Genomic DNA, 12,054 nt, shown 5'->3' on the forward strand with positions numbered 1-12,054 from the left:
TCATATACAAGAATGTATACTGCAGCATTGCAGTATGAAAAATTGGAAATATTCTAAATGTCTGTCAGTGGAGGATGGATAAACATATTGAGTGGATTCGTACAATGGAATACTACATTATAGTTAAACATAAATCAAGCAGAGCTACATATTTAAGATCAGTAAATCTCAAAAACCAACACTGAACAGAAAAGGTCAGAATAATACAGTTTATCTAAAGTTTTAAAACATGTAAAATGATACCATCTGTTTTTTAGGGGTATGTACAAATGAGATAAAAATGTAAATACAACCAAGAATAGGGTAAATACCAGAAGGAGAGGAGTAACCCCGGGAGAAGTACACAGGAGGCCTCATCTATCTGTCGTAGATGTTTCTTAAAAGCATCAGGAGCAGATATGACAAAAATTAAGATTTAAAAAAGCTGAATGGTAGATACATGTTTGTTTTGTTTGTTTGTTTGTTTTTTTATCATTCTCTACATGTTTCTATTGGCCTGAAATATTTCGTACTGAGATAGTTTTAAACGCCTCCCTCCCCTATTCCCCAGAGCCTTAAACACATTGTTAATAAATATTGTTTTTCTCCACAGCTCCTCAGGTCTGGGTAGGTTGAACTATTTCTGGGTAGGTTGATCCAGGTTGTCTTTGATCATCATGTGACCTAAGTGCCCTTCTATAAAATGTTGAGAGCTCAGAGTGTGACCTGGCTAAAGAAAAGGAAATCGTGCAGACAGAGGGCGGAAGAGAGTGGAGGTGTGGGAGTGGGGAGGGGAGAGAAAGAGATCTGGACTAGGGATCATGGGCTGGGAGACTAAGTAAGGAAGAAGGCTGAGACTTAAGGAAGAGGTGTTGGGCCCCTTGGCAGGAACCCTTATAAGGCCATAAACACCGTATTGCTCGGTGTTGGGGCTGTGCCTGTCACCTGCAGTCATCCCCAAACCAAAAGGACAGGTTCAACAATTCACTAGAGATTTTCCCCAATACTTCATGGTAAATTTCAGCTCCTAGGAGAAGGTGACTCCAGTTTCTCAGAATTGCTTCCTCTGGGGCTGTCACTCCTCTCAGGACTTAATTGTCAGGCATCATCAGTACCCACCTGCACCCGGGTGAGCCAGGCCAACTGAGTCCCTCTGGCTAGTGCTCTCACTCGCCTGCCGGTTCCACCTCTCCACACAGCTTGCTCATCTGTGCAAACAAGATGCAGAGCCTGGGTGACTGATGGCTGCTCACTGGGTGTTTTCTAAGGGATGGACCCTGTCTAGAATCAGATCCAGCCTAAGGCTTGGAAGTGAGCCCTTCCCCTTCCCCATCACACAGCCTGTTCATTCCTGACTCCCTCTTGCAGAATTGCCATTCTACAAATGGCACAATCTGTACTAAAAGGATTTTTTTTTTTTAAAGAAAAATGTCAAGGCTACCAGACAGTTCCTCACCTGAGGGTGAGAAAAATGTCAAGGCTACCAGACAGTTCCTCACCTGAGGGTTAGAGAGGAGGTTAGAGAGGACCTTGTTTCTGCTGTGATACCTCTCAAGGTCTGGTGCACCTCTGTCTTGGACACCCAGATTGCCAGGGCCACCCTATTCTGGAGCCAAGTGAATCGCAGCTTCACTTTCCATCCAGTACAGGAGCTGAGGGCATGTCTCGAGTTCACGCTTGCTCTGCTCCCTGGGAGCTTTGTCCCCAGCTCTCTTCCTTGGTGTGCTGAAGAAGTTACATAGGCTGGTCAGATCAACTTAAAACTTGACACTGTTCTAAGAGGCCATATAGATGGATATTGAAAGTCCCTTGGACTTTTTTTCATTCTTGCCAAACTCGTGCCTCACTTATCCCATCAGAAAAGTGGGAGTATATCTAGCCACAAAAGAGATCTGTAGGAATTATGATCATGGCATCAATATTAGAACTGATACAAGTTTAAATTTTTTAATTTATTTACTCCCTGTCTGTTAACAAAAGAGATTTGAGTGGATTCATTTAAAAAATAATAATAATTTAATAAAGCACTTTACCCTCATTTTTTAGCTTGAATATTTGTAACCGAAGCAGCTTTTCCCAAGTCCCATTCCACTGGAACTGTGTGCCCGTCCTCTTTTCTAGAATCCCTAACTAGATTTGCCAACCAAGGTTTTGAAATATAGTAACTCAGTTTTATATATCAACAATTTGTAATTCAGAACTTTTTTTTTTTTTGGAATGTATAAGTGGTTCAGTTCAGTTTCCTTAAACAATGAATAGTGCTCCTCCCACCTCAGACCATGGATTATACAGTGGTGGCAATTCAGTTAGGCACCAGCTTCACAATGAATGGACAGAGCACGAGGCCCAGTATAACATCCTTAAATACCTCAGCATTTGTGAAAAGGCCAGGTACTGTAAAATGAGACTACTAGGGCTGTCAGGACTGGTTGGAAATATGTTGAAGTCTACATAAAGTCATCACAGCGTCGGCCTTAGCAGATCTCTGTGCTGACAGATCCAGTTTGCTTTGGAAGCAGATGCCTTCTTTTATTCACTGTGGATGAGCATGTGTGTGCACGTGTGTGTGCATAGGGAGATTTTTTATTGTTCTCCTAACCCCCATTTTTGATAAGATCCATGATAGTATTTCTCAGGAACCATAGCATCAGTAGAGCTCTGTACTCCTGTAAAGCCATTTGAGAAGCCCTGTGCTGTTGGGGCAGTGGAACTCGCAGGCAAGACTTAGAACCCTTTTTCTCCCAGTTCTTCTGCAGTCGGACACTGGGGCAGTATCACACTCATGTATTTTATATACTTGGAAATAAGCATATGATTTCCATCGAACACAACATCTAAAAAAATAATAAAGCTGAAAACCATTGTGTTTTATTACAACAAACTTGGAACCACTTAATAGCTAAAACTGGGGGTTGCAAACTCAAACACTTGCAGATAACTTAGATAAGTGACACAGGTCGGTTCTGGGGAGAATTCAAGGGAACGTGCTACAGCGAGAAGAGGAAGTAGTTATTGCCATAAGAAAATGTAACTCTGTGTGTCCAGATCTGAGTTTTCAAGAGAAGCTGAAGTTGGGATCTGTGTGTGGAATCTGGGTTGTTTTTTTTTTTTTGTTTGTTTGTTTGTTTTTATGTGACATGAGTGACACCATGGCTGATAATACAGTAGACTCTGGAGCCAATCCTCAGTTTGAATCCTGGCTCTGTTTGCTGTGTGACCTTAGGCAAGTTACCTAACTGCTCTGTGTCAGGTTCCTTATCTGTACAACAGGGATAATAACTGTACCTGTCTCCTAGCATTGGGATAAAGATTAAACAAGTTAATACATGTAAAGTGCTTAAGCCAGTGCCAGACACATAGAGGTGGCCTTGTTTAGTTATATCTGTGTCAACCAAATGCCCACCACACTGTAGATCTTACAAGATGCCCTATAGGCTAATAAAGTTAGCAACCTCTGGCTTAAAGTCATTCTTTCTGTATATGGATCCTAAGTAGGGTGACCTTATAGTTTATCTCTAAACCGGGACAATTTGGAGAGCGAAAAGAGGCCCTATTACTCATTATTCCGGGTGACAGGTGAACACCAGATTGTCCCAGGCAAACTGGTATCCCTGGTCCTAAGTGCCATCTTTGTATATGAAAAACCAACAAATAACTTCTGCCTGTAAACTGCTAATCAAGTGCCAGGTTGTGCCTTTGAGTCTACACAAGGCATCCTGTCTAATCTTCACCACAACCCTCAGCGGAGGAGACTCATTACTCTCCTTTTACTGGTGTGGAAACTGAGGCATAGAGAGGTTAAGGGACTTGTCTCAAGCCACACCGCAGCAGAGCCAGTCAGGTTCCAGAGCCTTAGCACTTACCTGTACCATTCTCTCCAGTGGATGCAAGGCAGTGGCAAGAATGTTGAACTCCCTTTTCAGAGGAGTAGCTAAGACCCCGGATGGCATGGTTCTTAGCTTGGGCCATATTTCACAGCATCACTGAGTGTTACAGGGAGCTGTGGACACCGGGATTAAATACCAGGTTGGTGCCAAGTGCATTTCATCAGGTCACTGCAGCCAGTTCTCGGGCAGCTTATGAGTCTCATGTGCAAGTTGCAGCTGGTGAAAGTGGATCTTGCCTAGAAGTCAGCTGCCTAAACCTGACACCTCCTTGGCTGGTGGGTCACCCCAGGCCCACAGACTAAAAGGACAACCGAGGACATGGTCCTCAGGAATCCTCGGAGAGGAGAAACAGTACCCAAATAAGAGGTGGCCAACCCATAGCTCCAGCTTCTCAGAGCTCCAGGTTTGGCTCGTTAAGTATCTGTAAAGATGATCTGCCATCGTGAAAAGTGTTGATGCTGGGATTGAGAGAAGAGTTTGAGAACTCTAAAAAATGACATTCCGGCATAGACACACCTGGGAGTATTTCAGTGGCAATGGAGGAAATGTATTTTCATTAAAAAAGGAAGGAAACCTGATGTTTAAGATATTCTCTTCAAACAGCGATGGCAGGCAGTTGATAATAGTTGGAGCACAGTGATAGATACATAGATGGTCATTATACTCTTTTTTCAAAAGTTCTGGATGTTCAAAATGATGTCAATGTTCAGAAATTATTTTAGAGAAAAAAGAATAGTCCAGCATGAAGGTGGATACAAAATGCTCGGAGCCTCAAATGTCCTTGTCGGGAAGATAAGAACACCTGGGAGGGTCAGCAGAGATGAGGACCTTTGGCAGCCAGCCAGGGCTGGGAGGAGACTTTCCTTTCCATCTGCTTTGGTGATAACATACATACCTTAGAGCAGGGGTCCCTAACCCCCCGGTCTGCAGACAGGTACTGGTCCACGGCCTGTTAGGAAACAGGCTGCACAGCAAGAAGTGAGTGGCAGGCCAGCTAGTGAAGCTTCATCTGTATTTGCAGCCGCTCCCCAGCGCTAGCATCACCACCTCAGCTCCACCTCAGATCATCAGGCATTAGATTCTCATAGGAGCACCGGTCCCTGGTGCCAAAAAGTTTGGGGACTGCTGCCTTAAAGGAATATTAAAATCTCGAGGGAAAAAACGCTCACCATGTTGTCAATAATGGAGCGATTTCTGGCTCTGACCAGTGTCACTGGCCACTCTTGACCCAAATGAAAATGCCCATCCAGAAGGTAGGACTCAAGCACATTCTGTTCTTCACTCTACTTTGGTTCCTCCATCTATAAAAAAGGAAGACAAGTTTTTCCATCAGATAAAGTTAGAAAACATCAGATAGTCATTGCAGAAGGTCACAAACATGAGTTATCACTTCCTATGGAAAGCCTGTGTCTTCTGTGCTACAGAGCAGATGGTACATCTAAATGGTCCAGCTGGCAGTCAATCTAGGAGACTTGTCAAGAATCCAAAGCCTTCTCATATAATATTTCATTGTGTTCTTAAAAAATTAAATGCTCCTGGTAATTGCATTATTTAGAGTTGTTTCCGATGTAGGCAAAAAACTCCCATTCTGGCTAGTTTAGCAAATGGAATGTATTAAAAGGATCCTGGGACAGCTCACAGAACTGAAGGAACTACCTCACATCCATAGCTTGGTGAAGTTTGTGCACATTCTCCAGTGTAGCCCCCTGCCTCTTGTCTCTGGTCTCTCCATACCAGATTTTAGATTCCTGCGGGGAGAGAACCTGATTGGCCCAGTCAGGTCTTGGTGTCAAAGGGGGAAGGATTATAAAATACTAACCTGTTCACCGAGAGCTACCACTACGTGTGTTTTCCCCCACCCCCAGTAGAATTCTTTTAGTGCTGGGCGGCCACCCTATAACCATAACATTGATTTATACTATGCTGTTATCTTCCCTGTAGCTACGAAGCAAATGTTTGAAGGTCAAGGGACACCTGTAAGACAGGCTGAGGACTGTTTGATTTTGGAAAGGCCATCGGGCTCTAACTGATGGTCTATGTCTGGCCAGAACCAACCCGCCCTCCCAGGCTTGAGTTTAGAGTGTGATCATGATTACTAAACCCAGAAGAAGAAAGAAGAGATGCAAGCATCCTTGGCCTGAGCACATGAATGCCTGTCAAAGGTGGTCCTGTTCGTTGGGACCCCAAGGGACATTTTTGTTTTAAATCTTGAGTTTTACTTGGGAACCTCAGATCCTTTCAAAGGGAATGTGTACTGAAAGCACCTGTGTCTCCCCAACCCCAAGGGAAAAGCTGGGTGAGGAAGGGCTGCCCTGGAGGTACCCCAGGTTCTCAGACGTGAACCTCTCTTGAGTAACTCTCCTTTTGCTGTCCAGCACCACACTGGGAGCTCCTTTTCTTTCATCAGGAAGAAAAACCGGAATTTCAGCTGAGAAGTTAAGAGCTTGGGAAAGAAGGAATCACTCAGTACACTGGTAAAAATCAAGTCAGAGTCCAGGCCAAAGGGAGGAGGTTGAGTCGCTAGGGCAAAGGCCACATCTGCAGAAATGAGGTGGGCGAGCGCTGGGCTGGAGCTTGGAAAGTGAGGCCTGTCTGGCCTCACAGAGGACAAGGCCAGGATATCAGCCTCTGATGTGTGTTTAATGCATATGCATTGCCCTGGGGCAGGGCAGGGTGGGGAAGGAAGCTGCTGACTTGACTAGGCCTTGGCACGTGGCATTTGACAGGAGAGTCGGTTGTATGATTCAGCTCTGCTTCTGCAGGACCTTTGTGTGATGGTGTGTGGTTTGGGCAGCACACAGCTAGCCCTGACCAGAAGGAGAAAGTGGGAATTGAAATCCAGCCCATACCTCACTCACCAAGCCATGAACTTGGGAAGCTGAAGAGATGCCATGTGGGCCATGGGCTGGTGAGCAGCAACTTAGGCTTCAGCTTAGATCTGATGAGCCTCCATGTGTAAGAACAGTGGTCCCTTTGCTTGGGCCAGTTGCTGGCTTAAAATTCCAGAAATGCCAAACTCCTCAGACCTGATTGACACTCCTCTACTGGTTGCAAGATAGAACTTTTTAAAAATGTGTCTTGAACCCCTCTATTTCTTTAAGATTAAAGAAATCAAATAAGGTGATACCTATGAATGCCATTTACAGTCAGAGGCATCCTTGATGGTTTGAGGAAGTATTTGTTCCCAGACAGTGAGCTATTCCGGGGTGAGAAGGAATATTCACTCACTGACGACATGATGGCAGCTCATGCGGGAACATGTAACATGCCAGGCACATGGGCAAGCAGTGGCAGGACACTACCTGTGACCCGTGCTGAGCAGAGAGAGGCCTCAGGGGCAGGAGACTGGAGGCAGGACTGAGACTGAGGCGGGAGTGCCTCAGGAAGAATGACAACCCTACTGCTGCCCTCCCTGGGCGCCTTACACAAGGAAGGAAGAACGAGGCTGTTACTCCCTCCACAGAGAGGACAGCGCCATGGGCTTTTCACCTGCACTTCAATTCAGAATAAAAGAACCAAGAGTTGCCACAAAAATCTTTACCCTGACACCCTTGAGCCACTTGAGATGGGCAGTTGAAACCTGGTCCGCGCGGAGTGTCTGCACAATTTGTTTGCATTGCCTTGATGTTGTGTGCACAATGGGGGCACCACACCTATATCTCCCCTCTGGCTCTGTTTGGGCAGATGCAGGAGCTGGAGCAGAGGCTGCTGGAGGCAGAACAGAGAGCAGAGAACGCGGAGACCCAGGTAACCGGGGTGGTGGGGGAGGATTGATGAGTGCAGGGGAAGTCACCGTTGGCCTTTCCCGCCCCTTCCCGTGGATTCACGTGGACACAGTCATCACACCAATGAGCTCCTTTCAGGGACAAGGAAAACCAGCAGTCATGGTTAGAACTTCTGAACAAATTAAGGTGCATGGAGCTTTCTATGGGCATGAAGGAGTCTTTGGGTAAGTGCAATGAGCAGGTGGGTGGATTAGTCCAGACAGGCTAGGTTATGCCGAGGTAACCAAGTAAGTCTGACATCTGAATGGTTTAACACATTTAATTCTCACTCATGGTACCTCTCTATTGACTATTAGCCAGGCATTCTGCTTCACACAGTGATTTGAGGACTCAGGTTCATGGAGCTCCCCATCTTCTAGCTGGACCGTCTGGGACACTGAGCCTCCTTGGTTGCCATGGCAAGGAAAGAGCACCAGCTCTTAAACACTTCAGCCCAGAAATATTGTGTCATTCCACTCAGGCCCATTGGCTGGAGTGAATTCCATGCCCATCTTCCTTCAGGAGAGCTGGGAAATACCGGGAAGCACATGGACTGCAGTTAGCAGCAGTTGTCTCTGCCTCCGTGAGATCAGAGCAGCTCCTCTGCAGGGCTGTTTGTCCTGCCCAGCTCATCCCCCAGAGTTTGAGGACTTAACAGCCGGTTGTTTCCTCCTTGTCAATTTCTTTTTTTTTTTTTTTTTGGTCCAATCGAGGCTTAGTAAATGGTCATTGAATTAATTGACCACCCTGGGTAACGACTCTGCCTGGGAGTCATGGACTAGGGCATTAGGAAATGTCCTATCTCATGTTTGTGGCCATTTCACATACCACATCCCAGCCTAATGAGACACTTGGTCTTTTTCAGGTGAGTGTGATGGAAGAGAAGGTGAAACTATCCAATCTGAACAATGTGGACTCATCGGGCAGCCTGTACCAGAAGTACCAAGAAATGCTGAAAGCCTTGCAGGGCAAGGATGAGCTCATCAGCCAGCTGGAGGCACAGCTGGAGAAGCAGGTACCATGTAGCGGAGCACCAGTGCCGTCTGCAACATCTATTCCCATTGGTCCCATTTCTTGAGCAGAGCCCCTCTGCTTGACCCTCCAGCGATGGGAAGTATACTCTCTCATGAGACCATTCTTTCATGTGGAGATTATATTATTGGAAGGTACCTTGGGAATGAGGCAAGGGATTCAGTGGGAAAAGGACCTTGGAGGCAGACTGATCTGGGTTCAAATCCCACCTCTGACACCTACTGGTCTCTGACTGTGGGCAAATACGCCATAGGACTGTCGGAGAAAGAACTCGGGTAATCCGTGTACAGTATCAGGCACGAGGTCAGTGTTTGGTAAGCAGGGCTATCCCTTCCCCACCTTGGCCTCGTACCCTGCCCGCATGTGGGACGCAGCACTCGCCTGTAGCATCAGCAGCACAGAGCTAGCCCATCAACCTTGACTGGCTAAAGTTTCTCAGCCTGAGTCGGTGGAGACCGACTCAGCAGAGGAGGCAAGGCTGGGAGCCCAGGATTCCAGCGACAGTTCACACCCTTGCTCTGGAGAGGACATCTGGAACATCCCCTACCAGTTCCCTGTGCCCAGCCTCCTCCCTTTCACAGTCTCATTAATTTCATCCTAATTCTGTCCTTTCCCTCTGCCATTGGCCTTACCTATCCAACGTTTCCCTGGTGCCAGAGCTCCATCTTCCAACAAATGCCCCCTTCAGTGTGGCCAGATGACTTTTAATTTCCCACATGTGTATTTTCCTGCAAGGTCCCAGCTAATCCTGGTAGTATCTTCCCACTACCCATGGGCAAATTTGTAATCATTCATCAGCGTTCACTGATATTTCCTTTGTGGGATGTGGCTTTATAATCTGTCGGGCACTTATGTGTTCCTGAAAAATCATGGGAAAGTAGAATTTTGACACGTGGATTCTCTAATCGATTTTCCATTGGTTTTAGAGATACCTTCTCTTTTGAGTGGTTCACAGTTAGAAGTGGCAGCATCTGGGGATTGGTGGACAAAATGATTACAGCTAAAGTTTAGGTCAGGAAAGAAACATCGCTGTACAATAATCGGAGTTCAAGATCAGAATAGAAAGAATGCTGTTCTATAAGTCAGTAGACCTGGTTTTAGTCTCAGCTGTGCCAGGAACTGACAGAAGCAGCTGGTAAACATAACCCCTCTGGGCCTCAGTTTCCACAGCCACATAAAGAGGATGTCAAACTATGTCGGGTCGGCAAACTCTTTTTATGAAGGGCCAAATGGTACATATTTTTGGCTTTGCAGGTACGTGGTCTCTGTTGCAACTACTCACCTCCTCTGTTGCAGCGTGAAAACAGCCCTTGACAATACATAAATGAATGTGGGTGGCTGTGTTCCAATACAACTTTATTTCCAAAAATAGATGGGGAGAAGAAACTGGGTGGAAGGCTGGATTCGGCTTATGGGCCAGTTTGCAAACCCCTGAACTAGATAACCTTAAGATCTGTCCAGCTGTGAAATACTGAGTCTCACCTTTTCATATTCCCATCTCATTTCCACAGACACCCTTGTTTAGAGCTTATGTCTGTCATCTTAGAATTAGGAGGCAGTTTTTCCCTCGAGGTGTAACCAGAGTTGTTATCGCGGGTCTCTATAAACTACTCCACTCCAGAATGTACCCAGGTCTCCATGCTTTGTAGATGGGGAACTTGTACTTATTGCAGTACTGGTCGATCACCTGTGCCTCCGGCACTGTGCGGTGCACTTTCTCACCTCATCTTCACAGTGACCCAGAAGGAAGATGTATCATCCCCATTCTAGAGATGACCACACAGGCCCAGAGGGTTAGGTGTCATGCCCATGTCCCACAGTAGATAAGCCTCAGAGGCAGAATCAAAGCCCCAAAGCCTACATTTCTTGCTATCCCAGAGAGCTATTCTTTAGATACAAACCTCACTTTTCAATCATACTTTTTTATTATTTTGAGGAAATTGCTGCACTCAGATGCCAGTTTAGCTTTATTTTCTGTTAGTTATTTCGTTTGTTTTTTACTGTAAAGGTCATACATGCTTATAGTAAAAAATACAAAAAGACCAGAAGGTATAAAATGACATTTTTCCTCTATCCCAAAGCCTTAATTTCCCCTCCTCACTGTCAGCCACTGTTCATTGGGAATGTTTACTTGGGTATTAAATCACAGCGTTCCATTTTCATGATGTTTGTTTAGCCAAGCCCTTATTTGTGGACATTTTGGTGATTTGTTTTTATTGCTTTATCAAATTGCAACTAATGATTTCTAAGCAGTGGGTTTATTAGTTCAATGATACGTACATTTAAAATGTCAACAAATATTATCAAATTGTTCCCCAAAAAGGCTTTGCTAACTTCTGTCACAGTGGTTTTCCAACACTCTTGAAAATTTGAGATAATATCAGACTTTTAAATAGTGTTTGTCCGATGGAGGAAAATGATGTCTCATTTTTAATCAGCATTCTTTAAATTATGATTGATGTTAAACATTTTCATGGGTTTCTTTCTCTTTCTTTTTCTGTTGACTGCCTATTCATATCCTTTGCATGTATTTATTGTAGTGTTCATTTCAAATTAGCCCTTTGTATGTATGTTATCATTTGTGTTGCAAATCATCCCCCAGTTGGTCTTCTGATTTTGTTTAAGGGATCTTTTTTATTTTATTTTATTTTTTGGTCAGATAGGAATTTATAGTGATGATCTAGATTTATTATTCTTTTCCTTCATGACTTCTTGGAATTTGTATTATGCTTAGGAGGGCTTTTAAGAATATTTTTTAAATGAATTTTTTTTTTCTATCAGGCCACCCCATCCAGTCACCTTCTGGGGCTTCCCACCTCCAGTTATTCACTAAAGCAGTGACTGCTGTGATTAGCTAAAGGCCCTCTCTTTCTTGCAGAAGCAGATGAGAGCTGAGGAAGCAAAAATTGTTCAAGAAAAAGCTGCAAAGATCAAGGAATGGGTGACACTAAAGTTAGCAGAGGTGAGTCATACGCTCTTCTCTGGAAGCCTGAAACAGATAGTGCGCGAGGTTGCTCCCATCCCCCAACATTTTTCTTCCTCCTTCTGTGGGAGAGGTCTTGACTGCCCTTCATGTTATGAACCACTGACCCTTCTTCATTCGGCTTAAACGCTGAGACACTTTGCTTCCCTTTTCCCCGCTTTTGTCCGGTTGGGTTTCCCGAGAGCTCCTGATTTGGGGCTCTATTTAAGTTTAGGAGAAGGAATGAGCCTGACTCCTGAAGAGCACAGTCTTTACCGTCCAGTTTTTCTTTCGTCCACTCTCCACTTTCTTCTCTGTCCTCTCAATTCTTTTTTAACTTTTGAAAAATATACATAACATGTACCGTTTTAGCTGTTTTTTAAGTGTGCAATTTAGTAACATTAAGTACTTTCGCAACCATCACCGTTAT

The 12,054-nt window shown here is 44.9% G+C and overlaps 1 protein-coding gene across 5 annotated transcripts in view; it reads left to right on the plus strand.

Moving 5' to 3' along the window:
• Positions 1-12,054, plus strand: part of PLEKHH1 (pleckstrin homology, MyTH4 and FERM domain containing H1) — a 49,424-nt gene that overhangs the window by 13,778 nt on the left and 23,592 nt on the right. For 4 of the 5 annotated variants that reach the window (XM_039875297.1, XM_039875298.1, XM_039875296.1 and 1 more), the window contains 3 exons: positions 7,551-7,613; positions 8,496-8,645; positions 11,541-11,624. In XM_039875297.1, the coding sequence (XP_039731231.1) occupies positions 7,551-7,613; positions 8,496-8,645; positions 11,541-11,624 (297 nt within the window). Of the gene's footprint in view, positions 1-7,550; positions 7,614-8,495; positions 8,741-11,540; positions 11,625-12,054 lie in introns of those variants that run through there. The other variant, XM_039875300.1, reaches the window with a different exon arrangement.

Source organism: Pteropus medius, unplaced genomic scaffold (genome assembly GCF_902729225.1).
Source record: "Pteropus medius unplaced genomic scaffold, Ma_sr-lr_union100, whole genome shotgun sequence".
Lineage (NCBI taxonomy): Eukaryota > Metazoa > Chordata > Mammalia > Chiroptera > Pteropodidae > Pteropus > Pteropus medius.